The sequence below is a fragment of the Denticeps clupeoides genome, chromosome 6 (genome assembly GCF_900700375.1).
Source record: "Denticeps clupeoides chromosome 6, fDenClu1.1, whole genome shotgun sequence".
Classification (NCBI taxonomy): domain Eukaryota; kingdom Metazoa; phylum Chordata; class Actinopteri; order Clupeiformes; family Denticipitidae; genus Denticeps; species Denticeps clupeoides.
Window position 1 is genome coordinate 12,795,552 of NC_041712.1, and position 25,871 is coordinate 12,821,422.

The 25,871-nt window shown below is 46.0% G+C and overlaps 2 protein-coding genes across 34 annotated transcripts in view; both read left to right on the forward strand.

Moving 5' to 3' along the window:
* The window catches only part of LOC114791987 (protocadherin beta-16-like), a 258,171-nt gene that overhangs the window by 173,938 nt on the left and 58,362 nt on the right, over window positions 1–25,871 (forward strand). Inside the window, exon 1 of one of the 33 annotated variants that reach the window (XM_028982624.1) lies at window positions 1,974–4,491. The exons of 27 other annotated variants lie outside the window; for them this stretch is intronic. In XM_028982624.1, the coding sequence (XP_028838457.1) occupies window positions 2,002–4,491 (2,490 nt within the window). In that variant the 5' untranslated portion in view covers window positions 1,974–2,001. Of the gene's footprint in view, window positions 1–1,973; window positions 4,492–11,348; window positions 13,938–25,871 lie in introns of those variants that run through there. 5 more of the 33 variants (XM_028982631.1, XM_028982625.1, XM_028982632.1 and 2 more) reach the window with 5 other exon arrangements.
* Window positions 21,537–25,786, forward strand: LOC114792102 (protocadherin gamma-A11-like). The gene is made up of 2 exons (XM_028982979.1): window positions 21,537–24,128; window positions 25,770–25,786. The coding sequence occupies exons 1-2, from the start codon at window positions 21,701–21,703 to the stop codon at window positions 25,784–25,786; spliced, it is 2,445 nt and encodes an 814-aa protein (XP_028838812.1). The 5' UTR covers window positions 21,537–21,700.

The window sequence follows — 25,871 nt, forward strand, 5'->3', positions numbered from 1 at the left end:
ATTTTATATTGCAGAGCAGTGCAGTATCTGGGTTAGCAGCAAGGGTTGATTATGCAAGATGCTGAGGTTGTTATATACATGTGCCAAATGCGGAACAGAGTTAAATGGCAAAATAAATAACCATTTATCGTATTGTGTGCAAATTTGACAGCAGCAGTATTTGACGTCTGAGTTATTGTGTGCAGTTTCGGTTGAGGAGTTTATATTTCAGCTGAACCACACACAGAGGCGGGTTAGATTTGCAACACAATTCAAAAGATCTTAAATACTCATGTTGCCATGCAGTCATTATACAGCAGTAGTGCCATGCACTCAGTATACAGCAGTCATTTTGTGTTTCTTTTTAAATGTTCCGAAGGGATTGCACACTTCAAAATCATCAATGTAAATTCCAACAGCAAAACTCCTCCCCTTGAAGCAGATTGTTTTCTTTACGGTTTAAGCCATCTCGATATGTACTGTAATGTGCCACAAGTTTTTGTAGTGGAAGAACTTTGTTTAAAAGGTCTGCCCTGTTCAACATCTTCTGTAACATTGCAAGTAGAGGAACATACACAACACTACATTTTTATCGATAACTCCCCTGGCATTACTACTTCAAAGGTTTTGTTGACGTATGCTTCTCTCGTTTTAGCGGTTGATAAAGAGTTATGGTTGGGAAAGTTCACATCTGTAAGATCTGTTTTATGACTTCTTTCTGATATATGAAGGATGGTTTGTAAAAGAAGAGCTGCTAGGTTATGCTCCAACTGTTTTGCTATTCATTGCTTGAATATGCATAGTCCTCTAAATCTGTGGTGTTACACAGACGTCTTTCATTACTTTCATCACTTTCAAAAACTATTTCTGGTTTGAACCTCCTGCAATTGTCTGTTCTGTGCTGCTTACATCTATGTTCATTTAATGTGGAGTACACATTTGTATGAAAACCACATCCCTTATATAGAGGATTCTGTGATTAAATTTTAAATGTGTATTGCGCAGCTGAGCAACAAAAGCTACTTCTGTGCAGGGTAAAGAAAAAACACAAGACTGACAGAGAAATATCAGTTGGTCTGTTTCACACTACTGGGATTTTTGGTGCATCTTAGATAAGTGGATGTGGGTAACACAAATGTTACTCATTTGTTTAGGTGTTGTGTTGTTGTCACCAGATCGATATAATACTGATTGCTCAACTTGTAGCAACAGAGCTCCTGAAAGGCACGTCTTTTGTTCACGCAGTGTAATCTCTAACTAATGTTGTCGCATGCATGAGTCAAGTTCAAAGTTCAAAAACACTCTGCCCCCCACCACAGCTGCCCCATCACTCTCAGTGGGAAGCTGTGAAAGGTGCTTTTATCCACAGCACCTCAGTGGCACCGTGGCTGTCGTGATTCGAACCAGCAGCTTTCTGATTATGGGACTGTTTCCTTACCTGCTAGGCCACCACTGCCCCAAAACACAACATAAACATTCGGATACACAGGGACATTTCAGCACTGGACAGCGACCATTTTTTGCTTAGTTGAAAGTGTTTCTTTATTTTATTAAAGATATCTATGACACATCATTTAGGAGTACATATCGATGGGGTGAAAATCACATGGCATCAGTGACATTTTTGAGAGTAATTTTTTTATTTTTTTTATTTTTGCATTTTTGATTTTATATATATATATATATATATAGATAGATAGATAGATAGATAGATAGATAGATAGATAGATAGATAGATAGATAGATAGATAGATAGATAGATAGATAGATAGATAGATAGATAGATAGATAGATAGATAGATATTTTTAGATTGTGCTCTGGTAAAGTTGTAATAGCCCTTGACATGTGGTCTTCTATTCTTTGGACTCTAAGGGCCGCTGTTGGTTAAGGTTGTGAATTACCCTGGTTTCGCTCTGCTTGTGCCATAGTGACGAGCTAGGAGGTGGTGGCATTTTTTTATATGAAAGGACGCTGCGGCGGGAGAAACTGACAAGGACTGCATACATCTCAGCTTGAAATACATGGGGTTATTTTTTATCTGTTTAAGCGTTACTCGTTTGTTTACTAGGATGTTCGCGTCTTTCAGATCTCAAAGGCTCATTCATATTTTTCGTCGTACCGAGATCTTGGAAGCAGGACTGCAATGGCGAGCACTTGTCATCTTCATGCTTTGCTATTGTCGCGGTGCGTCCGCACAGATTCGCTACTCCATTCCGGAGGAAATGAAGAAAGGATCTTTAATCGGTAACATCGCGCACGACCTCGGCTTGGACGTGACGAGACTGCAGTCCGGGAGGGCTCGCGTTCTTACCGAAGACGGCCATCGCTTCGCGGAGCTAAGGGCGGACAAAGGAATACTGGTCGCAAGCGAGCGAATAGACCGCGAGCAGATCTGTGGCGACGTCACGCCTTGCAGCTTTACGTTCGAACTCATCTTCGAAAGTCCAATGGAGCTGCATCATGTCACAGTGGAAATATTAGACATCAACGACCACGCGCCATTCTTCCAGAACAATCGCGTTAGCCTCGAAATAAGCGAATCGGCCGCGCTGGGGTCGCGTTTCATGCTGGGCAGCGCGGAGGACCCTGACGTCGGATCGAACGCCTTGCAGAATTATCTCCTGACGCCCAACGAAAATTTCGCCTTGAGCAAGCAGGCTCACGGGAACGGAGTTACGAGCGCGGAGATGGTGCTGCAGAAGCCGCTGGACAGAGAGCTGCGTCCGCGACTCGCGCTCACGTTGACGGCCGTCGACGGCGGAAATCCGCCTAGATCCGGTACCGTGAACATCGAGGTTATTGTTCTGGACGTGAATGATAATGCGCCGGTTTTTAATCAGTCTGTCTATAAAGCGTCGGTTCTGGAAAGCGCGCAGAGAGGCACGTACATCACCACCATAAACGCGAGCGACGCGGACAGCGGGACAAACAGGCTGATCACGTACAGCTTCGCCAACCTTAAAGGCAACGTCGCCGACGTGTTTTCTTTAAACGGAAGCACCGGGGTGATTACGGTAAACGGGCAACTCGACTTCGAGAAAGCAGCGAAGTACGAGCTCGACCTTCAAGCCAAAGATCAGGGAGGCCTGGGCGACTCCAGTAAGCTCGTCGTCGAGCTGATCGATGTGAATGATAACGTGCCGTCGATCAACGTGATGTCCTTTTCGTCGCCGGTGTCCGAAGACGCTCCCCTTGGCGCGACGATAGCGATTATCAACGTGAAGGACGTGGACTCCGCGGAAAACGGCAACGTGGTGCTGACGGTGAACCGCACGCTTCCCTTTAAGTTGACGTCGTCTTTGAGGAATTATTACACCTTGGTGACCGACGCGTTTTTGGACCGCGAGCTTGTTGCGCAGTACAACATCACCATTACAGCCACAGACTCGGGCTCTCCGCCTTTTTCTAGCACAAGAACCCTGAAGCTGGACGTGTCTGACGTGAATGACAACGCCCCCGTGTTTGATCAGACCAGCTATACCGCGCACGTCCTCGAAAATAACTCCCCTGGTCTTTCCATCTTTACAGTAAGCGCCCGGGATTCTGACGTAAAGCAAAATGCTCAGATTTCCTACTTCTTGGAAGAGGCCAGTAGGGTGTCTTCTTACGTTTCAGTTAACGCGGAAAGTGGGGTCGTTTACGCTGCGCGGTCGTTTGACTACGAGCAAACAAAGCACGTAACGATACGCGTCAAAGCGCAAGACGGAGGCTCGCCTCCAATGAGCAGTAACGTAACAGTTCACATCATTATCCAAGATCAGAACGACAACGCGCCACAGATCCTCTACCCAGTAGAATCTGGTGGCTCCCTGGTGGCCGAAATGGTGCCTCGCGCTGCAGATGTTGGTTACCTGGTGACTAAAGTGGTGGCTGTGGACGTGGACTCGGGCCAGAACGCCTGGCTCTCATATAAACTACAGAAAGCTACAGACAGAGCGCTGTTTGAAGTGGGCGCACAGAATGGAGAAATAAGAACTGCACGTCAGGTGACCGATAAAGATCCCGTCAAACAGAAACTGACTGTTGTAGTGGAGGATAACGGACAGCCCTCGCGCTCAGCTACAGTCAACGTGAACGTGGCGGTGGCGGACAGCTTCCCGGAAGTGCTCTCCGAGTTCACCGACTTTACGCACGAGAAGGAGAAGAACGAAAATCTGACTTTTTACTTGGTTCTGGCTCTGGCTGCCGTGTCTTTCCTTTTCATCTGCTGTCTAGTTGTTATAATATCAGTAAAGATCTACAGATGGAGACAATCTCGCCTCTTCTGTCAGTCCAACCTGCCTGTTATTCCGTACTACCCACCTCATTACGCAGACGCTGGAGGTGCAGGAACGCTGCAGCGCGTATACAACTATGATTTGTGCATGACGACGGACTCAAGGAGGAGTGACTGTAAGATCGTTACACCTGGCAGTCAGGGGGTTTTAATCATGGATACAAACTGTGTAGAGACCATTCAGCGAAAGCAAAAAGACCCTTTTCTTCTCGATGCCCCAGAGTCACCTTCACAGGTGAGTTAAGCGTGCAACAATAAACAACAGCAGTAACAACAATAACATATATTATGAATATTATTATGTTCTTCTTATTGTAATTTTTGCTGTAGTATTTGCTGTTATAGGGGTTAATATGATTTTGATGATTGTGCATAATGATAATAATACATCAACAAAAATAACAATAATATCATATTTTTTTATTTTTCTCAATTAAATAATTTTAGGGGATGAGTATTTAGAGTTTTAGGGGATGGTGTATTCTTCTGAAGTTGTCTTTATTTTTTTACTGACGTGCATTGTGTCTAAATGGTCTCTAAGTGCCGCTGTTGGCCGGTGGTAAAATTAGTGTTCAGATTACGCGCGATTACGTAGACCTCCCCACTTTCTAGGGTGGAGATACACAGACCTTACACGTCCGCTACGTCGCATGTTTTCTACTGGATACCGTTAATAGAAAGGACTTATTCAGGAGCATTTTTTAGGACATTTTTATCAATTTTGAACAAGTGGAAGTAACCCGCCGCCGATTTGCGTAAAGTCTTCGTTGAGTAACGGCGCAATTATGCATTTTTCCTTTGTCTTATATTTAATTACGGCGGTTCATGGACAGATACGCTACTCGATCCCAGAGGAGATGAAGATAGGCTCGCTTATTGGTAACATTGCACACGATCTCGGTTTGGATTTGAAACGGCTGCGGACGGGCAGGGCCCATATTGCGCATGGGGACAACATCCAGTACGCCGAGCTGAGGACAGACAAAGGGATTCTGGCGGTGAAGGAGAGGATTGACCGGGAGCAGCTGTGCGGCGAGTTGACGCCGTGCAGCTTCGCCTTTGAAATCATCCTCGAAAACCCGATCGACCTGCACCAGGTGACCGTTGAGATTCTGGACATCAACGACAACGCGCCCACGTTTCAGAAAAAGGAGATCAAATGGGAGATTAGCGAGTCGGCGGCGCCGGGGGCTCGTTTCTTGCTCGGGGGCGCGGAGGATCCCGACGTGGGGGTGAACGCGTTGCAGCGTTACGTCTTAAGCGCGAACGAGCATTTCGTCTTGAAACAGCACGAGCGCCCGGACGGAGTCAAATACGCCGAGATGGTGCTGGAGAAGCCCCTGGACAGAGAGCTGCGTCCCCGGCTTTCTCTCGCGCTCACGGCGGTGGACGGGGGGAGTCCGCAGCGATCCGGCACCGTCGCCATAGAAGTCACCGTTCTGGACGCGAACGACAACGCGCCCGTGTTTAACCAGTCCGTTTATAAAGCAGCAGTGGTGGAAAATGCGGGGACGGGGGCGTACATAACGACCGTGAACGCGAGCGATGCGGACAGCGGTTCGAACGGAGTGATATTTTATTCGTTCGCGAATCTCAAGGCAAACGTCGCAGAGCTCTTTCATCTGAATAAAAACAGCGGCGTCATAACTGTCAACGGCCGACTGGATTACGAGAAAACGAAGAAATTCGAGATCAGCGTGGAAGCTCGGGACGAAGGCGGCCTCGGGGACTCTAGTAAGGTTATAGTAGACGTGATAGACGTTAATGACAACGTGCCCGTCATAAGCGTCATGTCCTTCTCGAGCCCCGTGCCCGAGGATTCTCCGGTCGGCACCACGATAGCGGTGATAAATGTGAAGGATTCGGACTCCGAGTTCAACGGACAGGTCACGTGCTCTGTAAACCGCAACATCCCGTTCAAACTGCAGTCTTCCCTGGCCAACTATTACACACTAACAACCGACGCGGTGTTTGATAGAGAAGCCACGTCCGAGTATAACGTCACAATTGTCGCTATGGATTCGGGCTCCCCTCCTTTGTCCAGTTCGACGACGTTACGGCTTAAAATATCAGATGTGAATGACAACGCACCGGTCTTTTCAAAACCCGCTTACGTCACAGAGGTACCCGAAAACAACTCGCCAGGTCTGTCTATATTATCTGTGACCTCAAGCGATTCGGACTGGGGCCAGAATGCGCGAGTGTCTTACACGTTAGAAGAAACGCAGGTTCGTGGAACACACGTGTCCTCTTATGTAACCATAAATTCAGAGACCGGCGTGCTTTACGCAGCAACGTCCTTCGATTATGAACAGCTGAGAGAATTTCAGATTCTCATTAAAGCCCAGGATGGGGGGTCTCCACCGTTGAGCAGTAATGTGTCTGTAACGGTTCTCGTTAAAGACCAGAACGACAACGCGCCTCAGATCCTCTACCCGATACAGTCAGGTGGCTCCCTGGTGGCCGAAATGGTGCCTCGCGCTGCAGATGTTGGTTACCTGGTGACTAAAGTGGTGGCTGTGGACGTGGACTCGGGCCAGAACGCCTGGCTCTCATATAAACTACAGAAAGCTACAGACAGAGCGCTCTTTGAAGTGGGCGCACAGAATGGAGAAATAAGAACTGCACGTCAGGTGACCGATAAAGATCCCGTCAAACAGAAACTGACTGTTGTAGTGGAGGATAACGGACAGCCCTCGCGCTCAGCTACAGTCAATGTGAACGTGGCGGTGGCGGACAGCTTCCCGGAAGTGCTCTCCGAGTTCACCGACTTTACGCACGAGAAGGAGAAGAATGAAAATCTGACTTTTTACTTGGTTCTGGCTCTGGCTGCCGTGTCTTTCCTTTTCATCTGCTGTCTAGTTGTTATAATATCAGTAAAGATCTACAGATGGAGACAATCTCGCCTCTTCTGTCAGTCCAACCTGCCTGTTATTCCGTACTACCCACCTCATTACGCAGACGCTGGAGGTGCAGGAACTCTGCCTCACATGTACAACTATGAGGTCTGCATGACGACAGACTCCAGGAAAAGCGACTTTAAATTCGCCAGACCTGGTAGTCAGAATGTGCTTTTTATGGACGCCAGTGCAACAAACACCATACAATTCCCCAAAAAAGAGTCATTTCTTTTAGATGAGACGAATTCTCCAGACGAGGTGAGTAATATTTCCAAAATTAAAAGATTAGCATATCAACAGGACTCAAAGCCCCTATAATCGCAATTATGCAGCTGATGCGTTTTTCCAAGGATGCAATTCATAAGCTGTCATTTCGAATGCAAGAACGAATGTGAAGTTCAATTAACTTTTCTACTAAATCACCTTCACAGAGTTGCCTAGAGTTTTTTTTTTTTTTTTCAAATTGGGTTTATTTTAGCTGCCATTACAGATTAAATGGGTTGATTATACATCATAATTCCTAATAATAGGTTTGTACAACAGTTTCTTACTCTTGTTACAGCTTACATTTCTTTTCAGCACTGAACAGCGATCATACGTCTTCCTTACTCTCTCTCTCTCTCTGTCTCTCTTTCTCAGCTCTCTTTCTTTTTCTCTGTCCTATGTATATATTTAGTTTTGATCTGGATGCCATGCAGCCTTTATTGAAAATTGCTCACTGCGGGCGACACCCTAAATATGTTAAGTAAATATGTAGGCATCATGTCTTAACCGTCTTAGTGCACTGACATGACGATCGACTAGATGCTGGACCGTGTGTACCGCGTCAATACCACTCCGGTTTGGAAGAACCGTGACACAGGCATGCATAAACTGATATACCAAGTTCAAGTTCAAGTGAGCTTTATTGTCATTTCAGCTACATAACATGTTTCTCCGATGCACTCTTCCTACCTACGTGCATTAGCATGTAACCATTTTTAGATAAGTTACCATATTTATCAGATATCGCTGTAATGTCTACATAATGCAACTAGTTCAGAATGATTTTGGAGAATATTTAGCGTTCTACTGTATTAGTAACAGTGAGAGAAAGATGGAAAGATGGAAAAGTTTCGCAGTAATATCAACAGTCAGTTCTCTTTTTTTAACTGAATTATGGCTGGGGGGAAAATGCGTCACGAGGAGAGTTGGTCCTTTCCCACCAAATTGTAGGTTGTACGCATGCGTGCTGTGTTTCTCCATTCCTCTAGTTGGACTGCTGGTGCCGCTGTTGACTGGCGCGTTATTTCCATCAGTCCGGGCAGTTTACAGACGCTACCGCCGCTTGCTGTGCGCTCGGATTTTTTTCTTTCATCTCCGTGGGCTGGATCGGTGGATTTTATTGCGCGTGTTTTGTGTGAGTCGCATTTACAGTGAACATTAGATCTGCCTTATTTTTTGTTGGGTATGATGCCACGTAGAAACGCACCGCTGATGGCCGTTCTGGGGATCTGCCTAGTTCTTTGTCTGTGCTCTTCTCTCGGCGTTCTCGGCCATGTTAGATACTCGGTGCCGGAGGAGATGACGAAGGGCTCGCTCGTCGGGAATATAGCACAGGATTTAGGACTGGACACGAAGCGGCTGGCGAACGGGAAGGCCCGCATCTTTGAAGGCGAAAACAGTGAGTACGTGGAACTGCTGCGGGATAAAGGGATTCTGGCCGTGAGGGAGAGAATAGACAGAGAAGCGCTGTGCGGCGAGACAACGCCTTGCTCCATAAACTGCGAGGTGGTGTTAGAAAATCCCATCGAATTTCACCAGGTCACCGTTGAAATCCTGGACGTGAACGACAATGCTCCGACGTTCCCGAAGGGCAACGTCGAACTGGACATTAGCGAGTCCGCGTCCCCGGGAGCGCGCTTTGTCCTGCCCAGCGCAGTGGACCCCGACGTGAGCATAAACGCCTTGCAGAATTACAAGTTGAAGCCCACGAGTCATTTTATTTTGGACACGCAAAAGCCCGGATCCAAATCGATCGCCATGGTTCTTCAGACGCCGTTAGATAGAGAGAAAGCTGAGCAGATTTCTTTAATTTTGACGGCTGTCGATGGCGGGAATCCTCAGCTTACGGGCACAGCAAAGATAAAAATTAATGTAATTGACAGCAATGACAACCCCCCGTCTTTTACGCAGGAGTTATACAAATCGTCGGTGCCTGAAAATGTCCCAAAAGGCACGTTTGTAATAAAAGTTAGCGCGTCCGACGCCGATAAAGGGTCGAATGCATACGTGTCTTATTCAATCCCCCACAATAACGACGTGTTCGCGATTAATGAGTCGACCGGAGATATTACCCTGTCCGGCGTACTAGATTACGAAAAGGTAAAACGGTACGAGCTGAACATCCTTGGTACAGACGGCGGCGGCTTGACGGACAGCACTAAGGTCGTAGTTGACGTCACGGATGTAAACGACAACATTCCAACCGTGGCTGTCATGTCCTCCTCCAAATCCGTCGAGGAGGACGCGCTGCCGGGCACTGTCATTGCCGTCATCAAAGTGCAAGACGTGGATTCGGGAAGCAACGGTGACGTGCTTTGTTACATAAATGACGACGTCCCGTTTAAGATGAAGCCGTCGTCGAACCATATTTATAGTTTGCAGACGGCCGCGACGCTTGATCGCGAAACGACTCCTAATTACAACGTCACCGTGGTCGCTTGTGACAGGGGCACCCCATCCCTCTGCAATAACCTGAATTTGTCCATAAAAGTTACAGACGTGAACGACAACACCCCTGTTTTTGAAAAGAAAACGTACACCGCGCACATCCCTGAAAACAACACACCAGGCCTTACTTTGATCATTCTGAAGGCGGGTGACATAGATTGCAGCCAGAACGCGCGTGTTAATTACCTCCTGGAGGAAGGGATGGTGAACGGCGTGTCCGTCTCCACGTACGTGTCGGTTAACGGCGAGAGCGGAGTTGTTCGTGCAGTGCGGTCTTTTGATTACGAGCAAATGAAGAGTTTCCAGTTCCGCGTAAAAGCGCAAGATGGAGGCTCCCCGCCGCTAAGCAGTAATGTCAGCGTCGACGTAATAATCCAGGACCAGAATGATAACGCGCCTCAGATCCTCTACCCGATACAGTCAGGTGGCTCCCTGGTGGCCGAAATGGTGCCTCGCGCTGCAGATGTTGGTTACCTGGTGACTAAAGTGGTGGCTGTGGACGTGGACTCGGGCCAGAACGCCTGGCTCTCATATAAACTACAGAAAGCTACAGACAGAGCGCTGTTTGAAGTGGGCGCACAGAATGGAGAAATAAGAACTGCACGTCAGGTGACCGATAAAGATCCCGTCAAACAGAAACTGACTGTTGTAGTGGAGGATAACGGACAGCCCTCGCGCTCAGCTATAGTCAATGTGAACGTGGCGGTGGCGGACAGCTTCCCGGAAGTGCTCTCCGAGTTCACAGACTTTACGCACGAGAAGGAGAAGAATGAAAATCTGACTTTTTACTTGGTTTTGGCTTTGGCTGCCGTGTCGTTCCTTTTCATCTGCTGTCTAGTTGTTATAATATCAGTAAAGATCTACAGATGGAGACAATCTCGCCTTTTCTATCAGTCCAGCCTGCCTGTTATTCCGTACTACCCACCTCATTACGCAGACACCGGACGCACAGGAACTTTACAGCAAATGTACAATTACGAGGTCTGCATGACGACGGACTCTAGGAAGAGTGACTGTAAATTTTCCAGACCCAGCAGTCAGGGGGTTTTAATTACGGACTCGAGCGCCAGTGAAACTCTACAACGAATTCAGGAAAAGGAACGTTTCATAAATGATTTCAATTCCCCGGAACAGGTAAGAAATTCGAGGTCGACATTTTTCTATTAACAAACTGCTATTAAAGTGTGTATTTTATTTATTGTGATAGTTAATATTAATAATAATACCAATGACGTCGTATCCCTATTATTCTCTTTTTTTATTGTCATTTTTATATTTAATTTTGATGGTGAATGCTCAGAATCACATTCCTTGAGTCCAAATTCCCATCGTCCGCCTGTGCTGGCGATCTGGCTGTACGAGATTTCATTGCCTCTTATGCTTATTTGGTTCCTGGTTGAGAAGATTTCCCGCTGCGTGTGCGGGCGGCGCTGTACTTCTCCCGTTGCTCTGTAAGTGCCGCTGTTGTATAAGACTGCGAGCTACTGTAGTCTGGGGAAGGAAAAACACCGTCCTCCCTCCCCTGTGAGCAGTTCTATTCTGGAGATAGTGTACGCGGAGAAGCTGCCGAACCGATTGAACTGTACTGTGTGGATATTTCAGCTGAAGAAGGGCGTGTTGTGAAACAGCGTAAAGATCTTGGAGCGTTTTTTGTGTGTTTTATCGTTCAGACGGAATTTTTACAATGACGCACTGGATCAGGGGGGCGGCGGTTTGGTTCTCGGTGCTCATTTGCATCTGCGGCGTCGCAGCGCAAGTCCGCTATTCGATTCCCGAAGAAATGCCCAAAGGTTCTGTTGTGGGCAACATCGCGGAGGACTTGGGCATCGATTTGAAACGTCTCCGCAGCGGCCGAGCTCGGATCATAACCGGGGACAGCTCCGCTTACGTCGAGCTGGACGCAGACAAAGGGACGCTGGCGGTGAGTGAGAGGATCGACCGAGAGCTGCTGTGCAAACAGACATCGCCCTGCAGCTTCACCTTCGAGCTGATCTTGGAGAATCCCATCCAGCTGTACGACGTGACGGTGGAAATTGTTGACGTGAACGATCACCCTCCGTCGTTTCCGAGAGGCGAAATCGAGATTGAAATCAGTGAGAGCGCGCTACCGGGAGCGCGCTTTTTATTAATCAGTGCCTATGATCCCGACGTGGGATTAAATACGATTCAGAGCTATAGTTTAAAACCGAGTGATAATTTCATCCTGAAACACGAGTCGCGGCCCGATGGGACGAAATATATCGAGATGATTCTGCAGTCCCCGTTAGATCGGGAACACAAGGAGGAAATGTCTCTCACGTTAACCGCTGCTGACGGTGGTGCTCCGGTAAAATCGGGCACGATGAGAATAAACATCAAAGTTTTGGATGCGAACGACAATGCTCCGGTATTCGCTAAGAAACTGTACAGAGTGTCAGTTCCAGAAAATTCTCCAAAAGGCAGTCACGTCTCTACCGTAAGCGCTTCTGATGTTGATAAAGGCATCAATGGAGACGTGACGTACGCGATCAGACACGCAGGCGACAGTGAGCACGGACTCTTTAATATCGATGAAATATCGGGGGATATTACAGTCTCTGCAGAAATTGATTATGAAAAAACGAAAAAATACGAATTGAACATCGAAGCAAAAGATCACGGGGGTCTCACTGACTCGTGCATGGTGATAATTGATATTATTGATATGAATGACAACCCGCCAGTCATAACTCTGACGTCTTTCACTAATCCAGTATCTGAGGACGCACCAATAGCCACTACACTGGCCGTGATAAACGTAAAAGATTTAGATTCTGGGGTGAACGGCCAAGTGAGCTGTGCGATTAGCAAAAACAGCCCATTCGTGATCAAATCGTCGCTGAGAAACTATTACACGTTACAGACGGACGAGAACCTCGACAGAGAGCTGACGTCAGAGTATAATATCACTTTAACAGCAACAGATGAGGGAACACCTCCGCTTTTCAGCAGTAAGACTATTCACTTGAGGGTCTCTGACGTGAACGACAACAGGCCCGTGTTTGAACGGGGGTCGTACGTCACCAGTGTTAGTGAAAATAACCCACCGGGCGCATCGATCCTTGCTGTGACGGCGACAGACGCGGACTGCTGTCAGAGCGCGCGCGTCTCGTACCTGCTCGAGGATACGCAGGTAAACGGTATGGCGGCATCCTCGTTTGTATCGATAAACGCAGAGACGGGGATCATTTATGCGTCGCGCTCATTTGACTTTGAGCAACTTAAGGGTTTTGAAATTACTGTCAGGGCTCAGGATGGCGGTTCACCTCCGTTGAGTGGAAACGTCACTATTAATGTCCAAATACAAGATCAGAATGATAACGGGCCTCAGATCCTCTACCCGATACAGTCAGGAGGCTCTCTGGTGGCCGAAATGGTGCCTCGCGCTGCAGATGTTGGTTACCTGGTGACTAAAGTGGTGGCTGTGGACGTGGACTCGGGCCAGAACGCCTGGCTCTCATATAAACTACAGAAAGCTACAGACAGAGCGCTGTTTGAAGTGGGCGCACAGAATGGAGAAATAAGAACTGCACGTCAGGTGACCGATAAAGATCCCGTCAAACAGAAACTGACTGTTGTAGTGGAGGATAACGGACAGCCCTCGCGCTCAGCTACAGTCAACGTGAACGTGGCGGTGGCGGACAGCTTCCCGGAAGTGCTCTCCGAGTTCACCGACTTTACGCACGAGAAGGAGAAGAATGAAAATCTGACTTTTTACTTGGTTCTGGCTCTGGCTGCCGTGTCTTTCCTTTTCATCTGCTGTCTAGTTGTTATAATATCAGTAAAGATCTACAGATGGAGACAATCTCGTATATGTTACCAGTCAAAACTTCCGGTAATTCCGTACTACCCACCTCATTACGCAGACACCGGACGCACAGGAACTTTACAGCAAATGTACAATTATGAGGTCTGCATGACTACAGACTCATGTAAAAGTGACTTGAAATATATCCGACCTTGTAGCGAAGTCAGTCTCAGTCTGGACACTGGAAGAACCCTGACGCTTCCTCTGAGAACGGAAGAATCCAGTACCTCAGATGATGTTCAGGTGAGGTGTTTTGATCAATTCAACCCGAATTGCAAACTTTATGTAACAAAAACTGCAACTTGATGGATTATTAATTAATTTAAGGCAGCAAAAATAAATGACACATTTGAATATGTTTTGTCAATATTTTCAATATAAATAAAAGTATATTCAAAGTATAACTTTACTATGGCTTATACAAACAATATCACTATAATTTGCTAGTGAGAACAACACTGGTATGTTAACTTTTTGTATAATGTATATTATACATTGTAATAATAATAATAATAACAACAGTTATAATAATAATGCTATTGTTATTTCTAAAAGGGTTAACCGATTCTCTGTAGTTCGCTCTTTTAACTCACAGGGTCGCTGTTGATTATCCCTTTGGGTTCTTGTGTTTAGATCCAGCTCCCCCCGTAGTTTGGGCTCAGTAGAGACAGGGACTTTCATTCGCGCAGGACATAATCTCGGCGGAGCTTATTTTATACATTGGGTTTCCTTTTTCGTGGAACTGTGGAATAATGAATAGGCCGTTGGTGTGATTTTTACCAGGGACCTTTTTCTGGACATTGTGAATATGTCGAGCGGAACAATGGTTTGGGAGGTACTGGGGGTTCTCTCTGTCCTTTGTCTCAGCGCGTTTGGGCAGGTCAGTTACTCCATTCCCGAGGAAATGTCGAAAGGTGCGATGGTTGGGAATATTGCGCTGGATTTGGGTTTAGAATTGAACAGATTGAATTCAGGCAACGCCCGGATGTACTCTGGAGACAACGCCGAGTACGTAGCGCTGGATAAAGAAAGGGGCGTGCTGGTGATAAAGGAGAAAATAGACCGCGAGGCGCTTTGTGGGAAAACGACCCCCTGCGCCCTACATCTGCAGATGATCCTCGAGAACCCCATGGAACTGTACAGAATCACAGTGGAGATCACTGACACTAACGACAACGCGCCGAACTTCCAGAGGACCCAAATGAAATTCGAGATCAGTGAGTCAGCCGTCACGGGAGCCACGTTCATGTTAGAGAAAGCCGTGGATCCTGACGTGGGGATTAATGGCCTGCAGAGCTACGTTTTGAAACCCACGGAAAATTTCGTTTTAAAGTTGCACAGCCAGATGGACGGAGATAAAAGCGTCGAAATGATTTTACAAAAACCCCTCGATCGCGAGGAGCAGGGGCATTTGACTCTGCTGTTGACCGCTTTAGATGGCGGCGAACCGCGCAGGTCAGGGACCGTGGAGATACACGTCACCGTGCTAGACAGCAACGACAACGCTCCCATATTCACGCAGAAAACGTACCAGGCCACGATGACAGAAAACGCACCCAAAGAAACGAAACTGGCCACGGTGCGCGCGACAGACGCAGACAGTGGCGCGTATGGCGCGGTGACGTACTACGTCTCCAGCCCGATGTCCGAATTGTTTCGAGTAGATCCGCGCAGCGGTGACGTCACGTTAACTGGCTCTGTGGACTTTGAAAAAGCGAGCCATTATCGACTAGATATTCAGGCGAGAGACCAAGGAGGGCTTTCCGACTCGTGCACATTAATAATCGATGTTTTGGACGTGAATGACAACAAGCCGAGCATTAATATTCTCTCCATGTCGAATTCCGTTTCCGAGGAGTCGAAACCCGCAACCGTCATCGCAATGCTGAACGTAAACGATCCGGACTCGGGCAAAAACGGCCACGTCAGGTGTGATATCGACGAGAGCATACCATTCGCCATTAAATCCACCTCGGATCGTTTCTTCAGCTTGCTGACCGACGATACGCTGGACAGGGAGAAGAACTCCGAGTTTAACGTGAGCGTGACGTGCTCGGACGACGGAGTGCCCTCCCTCTCCAGCAGCGTCACTTTAAGACTGCAGATATCAGACGTGAACGACAACTCGCCCGTCTTCGAGAGAGCGCTGTATGAAGGCCTCGTGGGGGAAAATAACGGCCCCGGCCTCGCCGTGCTCGCTGTAAAGGCGCACGACGCGGACTGGAACCAGAACGCCCGTGTTACTTATTTACTGGAGGAGAGCTCGATTAACGGCGCTCCCGTCTCCTCGTACGTGTCTGTAAATGCTGACAGTGGAGTTGTCCACGCAGTGCGGTCTTTTGATTATGAGCAAATTAAAAGCTTTTATTTCTGCGTAAGAGCTCAAGACGGGGGTTCGCCGAGTTTGTATAGTAACGTTACTGTAAAAATATTAATTCAAGACCAGAACGATAACGCGCCTCAGATCCTCTACCCGATACAGTCAGGAGGCTCTCTGGTGGCCGAAATGGTGCCTCGCGCTGCAGATGTTGGTTACCTGGTGACTAAAGTGGTGGCTGTGGACGTGGACTCGGGCCAGAACGCCTGGCTCTCATATAAACTACAGAAAGCTACAGACAGAGCGCTGTTTGAAGTGGGCGCACAGAATGGAGAAATAAGAACTGCACGTCAGGTGACCGACAAAGATCCCGTCAAACAGAAACTGACTGTTGTAGTGGAGGATAACGGACAGCCCTCGCGCTCAGCTACAGTCAATGTGAACGTGGCGGTGGCGGACAGCTTCCCGGAAGTGCTCTCCGAGTTCACCGACTTTACGCACGAGAAGGAGAAGAATGAAAATCTGACTTTTTACTTGGTTCTGGCTCTGGCTGCCGTGTCTTTCCTTTTCATCTGCTGTCTAGTTGTTATAATATCAGTAAAGATCTACAGATGGAGACAATCTCGCCTCTTCTGTCAGTCCAACCTGCCTGTTATTCCGTACTACCCACCTCATTACGCAGACACCGGACGCACAGGAACTTTACAGCAAATGTACAATTACGAGGTCTGCATGACGACGGACTCTAGGAAGAGTGACTGTAAATTTTCCAGACCCAGCAGTCAGGGGGTTTTAATAATGGACCCCAAAGAGACTCTGAGACGGTTGCAGAAAGAAAAAGATTTATTGGAGGATCTTGATGTTTCTGAAGAGGTGAGAACAGTTTTTCTTTATAGCTCATATTTGTGATCTCGTCATTTATTTTTTTTTTAGAGCATAATGATTTAAAGCATTGTTCGTAATGACATAATCAATGTGCTTTTATTGCTTTTCAGTCAAAATAATAAAAAAGATTAAGCACAATACTTTTCTGTGCAAATATTTGCCACCTTAGACCACAGAGTGAAAGTTGTTCACCAGACCAATCAATTTAATTGAATCAAAGCAAAGACATATTTTCAAAACAAGACAGTTTCTCACCATTTTTTTTTAATATGCTAAAAAACTAAATATCTTGATGCTCTTGTGTGATATTAAATCTGTTCCTCCAGATCATCAGTATTATATAATTCTTTATCTGAACAGTTTTCTTGTAACATGTCATAAACCTCTATGCCTTTTTTTGGACGTAATCATCATCGCATCTTTCTATTTAATTTAAAGAGGTCTGCAAAAAAATATATATTTTGTCATCCGTTTGAGTTTCGGGTTTGAACAATAGCATTACAACTAGCATAATGTTTAACACATGTCTGATATTATAGCGCACTGTCATAAAGTACAGCGTTTTCTGGTGATGATTTCCGCGTTTTACAGATTAAATATAATTTCAGCACTGGTCTATGTGGACAGTACCTGCATTCTACTGCACAATCTGCTTCTTCTAAAACACTGCATTACAGCACACGGTGACATAACAAAACGTGTCCTCTGCTTTTAACCATCACCCTTGGTGAGCAGTGGGCAGCCATGAGAGGTGACTTGTGAGCAGTGTGTGGGGACGGGGCTTTGCTCAGTGGCACTTTGGGGGCTTTAGGATTCGAAACCGCAACCTTGCGATTACGCGTCCGATTCCTTAGATGCACAGAAAATATAACTCACTCGTGTTTCTGTAGAACATAGTTTGATACCAATCATCAAACGTGCGGTTTTACTGATTCTGATTATCTGCACTGCTGGTTACTTGTATCTTTTTTTTTTTATTCATTTTTACTTTAAATCAGTTTTATGAGTAGTTCTTTAATCGGACAGTAAGTGACGCTGTTGGTTAAGATGGTGAGATGTTTCAGAGGAACATTTCACTCCTACCTCCCGTACAGCATCGCTTGGAATCAGAAGAAGCCGACATGTTTCCGAGGCAGACACGTCAACGTGGCTCTAGATCTGTGCATGTTATAGTGAGCGTGTCCATGTAAACGTGTTTTTATTGCACCGCGCAGAATATTAGGATTATAATCGGAATTGGAATTCATCGTTCACCGCTTTCAAGTGACGTCACTCAGCGCTCAACACGGAATAATGTCCGGTGAAACTCTGGCCTTTTTCCTGCTCGCGGTTGCCTGCAACGTTGCTGCACAAGTGCGGTATTCTATACCGGAGGAAATGAGCAAAGGATCCGTCGTCGGGAACGTCGCGGAGGATTTAGGAATTGATCTGAAACGTCTTCGCAGCGGCCGAGCTCGTATTATAGCCGGGGATAGCGGTCCTTATGTCGAGCTGAACACAGACAAAGGGACGCTGGCGGTGAGTGAGAGGATCGACAGAGAGATGCTGTGCAAACAGACATCGCCCTGCAGCTTCAGTTTCGAGATCCTTCTAGAAAATCCTATTCAGCTTTTTGAAGTGACTGTAGAAATTGTGGATGTGAATGATCACGCGCCTACCTTCCCGAAAGATGAAATCGATATAGAAATCATGGAAACTGCTCTCCCAGGAGTCCGCTTTCTGTTAGACAGCGCTTATGACCCGGATGTCGGCTTAAGTACGATACAGAGCTACAGTCTAAAACCAACTGATAATTTCGTTCTTGAACATGAACTACGTTCAGACGGTAATGAACACATAGAAATGATTTTGCAGTCCCCAGTCGACAGAGAAAAAACAGAAGAAATGTCTCTTATTTTAACTGCTGCAGATGGGGGAAAGCCATCAAAGACAGGGGTTATGAAAATTAATATAAAAGTGCTTGATGTCAACGATAATGCTCCTATATTCAAAACAAAGGTTTACCGAGCTTCAGTTTCAGAAAACGCCCCCAAAGGGACCCCTGTTGCTACAGTTCATGCCTCAGATGCTGATAAGGGGGTTAATGGTGATGTAACTTATGCTTTCAGGCAGGTACCAGAGGGTGTATTTCTGATTAATGAGAAATCAGGAAATGTCACTGTTATAGGAAATTTTGACTTTGAGAAAACAAATAAATATGAGATAAAAATAGAAGCTAAAGACCACGGTGGTTACACAGATTCATGTGTATTAATTGTCGATATAATTGATGTAAATGATAACTCCCCTTCAATATCATTAACCTCCTTCACTAATCCTATTTCTGAAGATTCTCCTATTGGAACAACTGTAGCTGTGATTAATATCAAAGATCTGGATTCGGGACAGAATGGTCAAGTGAGCTGCTCTATTAGTAAAAATACACCCTTCATTATTAAATCGTCCCTGAAAAACTACTACACTTTACTGACAGAAGAGAAGCTGGACAGGGAGCTGCAGTCTGAGTACAACATCACCATCATCGCAACAGATGAGGGGTCTCCAGCTCTCTCTAGTAACAAAACAATCCACCTGCGAGTGTCTGATGTGAACGATAATCATCCAGCGTTCGAGAGAACGTCGTACACGGCGACTCTCATGGAGAACAACTCACCCGGTGTGTCAATATTCACTGTTAGAGCATCAGACACTGACTGCTGCCAGAATTCACGAGTGTCCTACCTGCTGGAGGAAACTGAGGTGAACGGGGCTGCTTCATCGTCTTTAGTTTCTATAAACGCTGAAACAGGCGTGATTTACGCTGCACGCTCCTTTGATTATGAACAACTTCGTGGTTTTAAAATCAATGTTAGAGCTCAGGATGGAGGATCTCCTCCACTAAGCGGTAATGCCACCGTGCATGTGCTGGTACTCGACCAAAACGATAACGGGCCTCAGATCCTCTACCCGATACAGTCAGGAGGCTCTCTGGTGGCCGAAATGGTGCCTCGCGCTGCAGATGTTGGTTACCTGGTTACTAAAGTGGTGGCTGTGGACGTGGACTCGGGCCAGAACGCCTGGCTCTCATATAAACTACAGAAAGCTACAGACAGAGCGCTGTTTGAAGTGGGCGCACAGAATGGAGAAATAAGAACTGCACGTCAGGTGACCGATAAAGATCCCGTCAAACAGAAACTGACTGTTGTAGTGGAGGATAACGGACAGCCCTCGCGCTCAGCTACAGTCAATGTGAACGTGGCGGTGGCGGACAGCTTCCCGGAAGTGCTCTCCGAGTTCACCGACTTTACGCACGAGAAGGAGAAGAATGAAAATCTGACTTTTTACTTGGTTCTGGCTCTGGCTGCCGTGTCGTTCCTTTTCATCTGCTGTCTAGTTGTTATAATATCAGTAAAGATCTACAGATGGAGACAATCTCGCCTCTTCTGTCAGTCCAACCTGCCTGTTATTCCGTACTACCCACCTCATTACGCAGACACCGGACGCACAGGAACTTTACAGCAAATGTACAATTATGAGGTCTGCATGACGACAGACTCTAGGAAGAGTGACTGTAAATTTTCCAGACCCAGCAGTCAGGGGGTTTTAATAATGGACCCAAAAGAGACTCTGCGACGGTTGCAGAAAGAAAAAGATTTATTGGAGGAGCTGGAAGAGGTGAGAATATATTTTCTTTATAGCTCATATTTGTGATCTCCTCATTTAGTTATATTTTAGAGCCTAAAGTTCCAATGCATTGTTCGTAATGACAGAATCCCCTGATTTTATTGCTTTCAGTCACAATAATGAAAAAGATTAAGAACAATACTTCTCTGTGCAGATGTTACCCACCTTATAACCTAGAAGTAAATTTGAGTTACTGACCAATCAGTTTAATTAAATGAAATCAATTCAAATCTTTTCAAAAACAGAGATTTTCTCACTAAATTGCTCTATTAATATACACATTATTTTGACGCTCTTGTGTCATATTAAATGTGTCCCCCCCGATCGACAATTTTCCTTAATTCTCTGTCTGCACAGTTTTGCCTGTAACATGTAAAAAACGAATATGGTCTTTTATTGGACGTAATCATCGTCACATCTGTCATTATATTTCAAAGGGGTATGAAAAAATCTTGCAATTTTTGTGTTTTGGTGAGAATTGATTTGAAATTCTATTGAATATGTTTCAACGTAATATTTATCACATGTGTGATATTGTAGCGCACTGTTATAAACTACAGCGTTTTCTGGTGATGATTTGCACGTTTTACAGAAATAATCTATTTTCAGCACTTGCGGGTGTGGACAGCGCCTCCATTCTACAGCGCAGTCTGCTTTCCGGTACTTCATGTAAAATGTGTCACGATGAAGACAGTTGATAATGGCGTCTTGGGTGCACAGAAAATATAACTCGCTCGTGTTTCTGCAGAACATAGTTTGATACCAATCATTAAACGTGTGGTTTTACTGAATCTGATATCTGCACTGCTGGTTACCTGTATCAAATATTCCTGCACTTTAAATCAGTTTTGTCAGTAGTTCTTTAATCGGACAGTAAGTGACGCTGTTGGTTAAGATGGTGAGATGTTTCAGAGGAACATTTCACTCCTACCTCCCGTACAGCATCGCTTGGAATCAGAAGAAGCCGACATGTTTCCGAGGCAGACACGTCAACGTGTCTCTAGATCTGTGCATGTTATAGTGAGCGTGTCCATGTAAACGTGTTTTTATTGCACCGCGCAGAATATTAGGATTATAATCGGAATTGGAATTCATCGTTCACCGCTTTCAAGTGACGTCACTCAGCGCTCAACACGGAATAATGTCCGGTGAAACTCTGGCCTTTTTTCTGCTCGCGGTTGCCTGCAACGTTGCTGCACAAGTGCGGTATTCTATACCGGAGGAAATGAGCAAAGGATCCGTCGTCGGGAACGTCGCGGAGGATTTAGGAATTGATCTGAAACGTCTTCGCAGCGGCCGAGCTCGTATTATAGCCGGGGATAGCGGTCCTTATGTCGAGCTGAACACAGACAAAGGGACGCTGGCGGTGAGTGAGAGGATCGACAGAGAGCTACTGTGCAAACAGACATCGCCCTGCAGCTTCAGTTTCGAGATCCTTCTAGAAAATCCTATTCAGCTTTTTGAAGTGACTGTAGAAATTGTGGATGTGAATGATCACGCACCTACCTTCCCGAAAGATGAAATCAATATTGAAATAAGGGAAAATGCTCCCCCAGGATCGCGATTCGTGTTGGAGAGCGCATATGACCCGGATGTCGGAGTTAATGCAATACAGGGGTATAACTTAAAACCCACCGATAATTTCGTACTTAAACAGGATGCACGTTCAGAAAGTAATAAAAATATTGAAATGATTTTACAAACCCCTGTTGATAGAGAAAAGACGGAAGATTTCGCTTTATTTTTAACAGCTAATGACGGAGGAAATCCTCCGAAAGCAGGATCTATGAAAATAAATATAAAAGTACTGGATGTTAATGATAATGCTCCAGTTTTCAGTAAGAACATTTATAGGGCGTCAGTTCCAGAAAACTCGTCTAAAGGGACCCCTGTCGCTACAGTTCATGCCTCAGATGCTGATAAAGGGGTCAATGGTGAAGTGACTTATGCTTTTCGACAAACAGACGCACACGGATTGTTTCAGATTAATGACAAGTCAGGTGACGTCACTGTTACTGGAGAGCTTGATTTTGAGAAGACAAATAAGTACGAGATAACTATAGAAGCTAAAGACCATGGAGGACACACTGATTCGTGTGTATTAATTGTCGACATAATTGATGTAAATGATAACTCCCCTGTAATATCATTAACCTCCTTCACTAATCCTATTTCTGAAGATTCTCCTATTGGAACAACTGTAGCTGTGATTAACATCAAAGATCTGGATTCGGGACAGAATGGTCAAGTGAGCTGCTCTATTAGTAAAAATACACCCTTCATTATTAAATCGTCCCTGAAAAACTACTACACTTTACTGACAGAAGAGACGCTGGACAGGGAGCTGCTGTCTGAGTACAACATCACCATCATCGCAACAGATGAGGGGTCTCCAGCTCTCTCTAGCAACAAAACAATCCACCTGCGAGTGTCTGATGTGAACGATAATCCTCCAGCGTTCGAGAGAACGTCGTACACGGCGACTCTCGTAGAGAACAACTCACCCGGTGTGTCAATATTCACTGTTAGAGCATCAGACACTGACTGCTGCCAGAATTCCCGAGTGTCCTACCTGCTGGAGGAAACTGAGGTGAACGGAGCTGCTTCATCGTCTTTAGTTTCTATAAACGCTGAAACAGGGGTGATTTACGCTGCACGCTCCTTTGATTATGAACAACTTCGCAGTTTTAAAATCAACGTTAGAGCTCAGGATGGAGGATCTCCTCCACTAAGCGGTAATGCCACCGTGCATGTGCTGGTACTCGACCAAAACGACAACGCGCCACAAGTCCTCTACCCGATACAGTCAGGAGGCTCTCTGGTGGCCGAAATGGTGCCTCGCGCTGCGGATGTTGGTTACCTGGTGACTAAAGTGGTGGCTGTGGACGTGGACTCGGGCCAGAACGCCTGGCTCTCATATAAACTACAGAAAGCTACAGACAGAGCGCTGTTTGAAGTGGGCGCACAGAATGGAGAAATAAGAACTGTACGTCAGGTGACCGATAAAGATCCCGTCAAACAGAAACTGACTGTTGTAGTGGAGGATAACGGACAGCCCCCGCGCTCAGCTACAGTCAATGTGAACGTGGCGGTGGCGGACAGCTTCCCGGAAGTGCTCTCCGAGTTCACCGACTTTACGCACGAGAAGGAGAAGAATGAAAATCTGACTTTTTACTTGGTTCTGGCTCTGGCTGCCGTGTCGTTCCTTTTCATCTGCTGTCTAGTTGTTATAATATCAGTAAAGATCTACAGATGGAGACAATCTCGCCTCTTCTGTCAGTCCAACCTGCCTGTTATTCCGTACTACCCACCTCATTACGCAGACACCGGACGCACAGGAACTTTGCAGCAAATGTACAATTATGAGGTCTGCATGACGACGGACTCTAGGAAGAGTGATTGTAAATTTTCCAGACCCAGCAGTCAGGGGGTTTTAATAATGGACCCAAAAGAGACTCTGCGACGGTTGCAGAAAGAGAAAGATTTATTGGAGGATCTTGATGTTTCGGAAGAGGTGAGAATATATTTTTGTCACTGCTGGAGTTCGGGGACGCATTTGCAGGCATGCTGGGAGCAAGGGGACAAGTCGTCGCACGGGGAGCAGACATAGGACGCGCTGGGGAGGAGGACCGGAAGCGTTTGGTCGGGGAGAGGGAGGCCGGAGGTAACGGGAGTGGAATCGTGGACGCGCCGCAGCGCGGCGTGGAGAGAACTAGGGCTTCGTGGGGGGTAGCGGGGAGATCGTCTTCTTACAAGGGTCAGGCAAACTCAGTGTCAGTGGCAGGCGAAGGTCGTGGTGTCGAGGTGGAATCCGTCCGTAGATCTTCGTAATAAAGGGGGCAGGCAAGGCTCGTGGTCAGGGACAGGCAAGGGTCGTGGTCGTGGATTCTAGTCAGCTGGGCGTGGGAAAAAAAGGCTAGCGTCTCTGGGGAATAGATTCAACTCAAAGAGCGGGCAGCGTCTCCTCGGAGTTACCTGACTTTTATACTCTACGCTGCCCGCTCTCATTTCCTCTTCCGGGTTGCCGTCTCTCTGTCTGGTCTGGTGCTCTCTGGTGGGCTGGAGGTGTATTGGCTGTGACAATTTTCTTTATAGCTCATATTTGTGATCTCCTCATTTAGTTTTATTTTAAAGACTTATGTTCCAATACATTGTTCATAATGACAGAATCAATCTGCTTTTATTGCTTTTCAGTCACAATAATAAAAAAAGATTAAGAACAATACTTCTCTGTGCAGATATTACCCACCTTAGACCACAGAGTGAACGTTGTTCCTCAGGACAATCAATTTAATTGAAGAAAAGCAAAGAAATATTTTCAAAATGTGATAAATTCTTACCATATATATATAAACCTCATACCTTTTTTTTTTTCTTTTTGGACGTATTCATCATCAGATCTTTCTATTTATTTTTAAGGGGTCTGAAAAAATCTTATATTTTGTCATACTTCATTCAGAATTGGTTTGAAATTCAGTTTTGACCTTTAGCATTTGAACTAGCATAATGTTTAACACATGTCTGATATTGTAGCACACTTTCATAAAGTACAGCGTTTTCTGGTGATGATTTGCGCGTTTTACAGATTAAATATAATTTCAGCACTGGTCTATGTGGACAGTACCTGCCTTCTACAAGCACAGTCTGCTTCTTCTAAAAAGTCAAAGTAAACCTGAAAGTGAAGTTATTGTCATTGTGAAACACTGCAGCACAGCACACGGTGACACAAATAAATGTGTCCTCTGCTTTTAACCATCACCCTTGGTGAGCAGTGGGCAGCCATGAGAGGTGACTTGTGAGCAGTGTGTGGGGACGGGGCTTTGCTCAGTGGCACTTTGGGGGCTTTAGGATTCGAAACCGCAACCTTGCGATTACGCGTCCGATTCCTTGAGTGCACAGAAAATATAAGTCGCTCGTGTTTCTTTAGAACATAGTTTGATACCAATCATCAAACGTGCGGTTTTACTGATTCTGATTATCTGCACTGCTGGTTACTTGTATCTTTTTTTTTTTATTCATTTTTACTTTAAATCAGTTTTATGAGTAGTTCTTTAATCGGACAGTAAGTGACGCTGTTGGTTAAGATGGTGAGATGTTTCAGAGGAACATTTCACTCCTACCTCCCGTACAGCATCGCTTGGAATCAGAAGAAGCCGACATGTTTCCGAGGCAGACACGTCAACGTGGCTCTAGATCTGTGCATGTTATAGTGAGCGTGTCCATGTAAACGTGTTTTTATTGCACCGTGCAGAATATTAGGATAATTGGAATTCATCGTTCACCGCTTTCAAGTGACGTCACTCAGCGCTCAA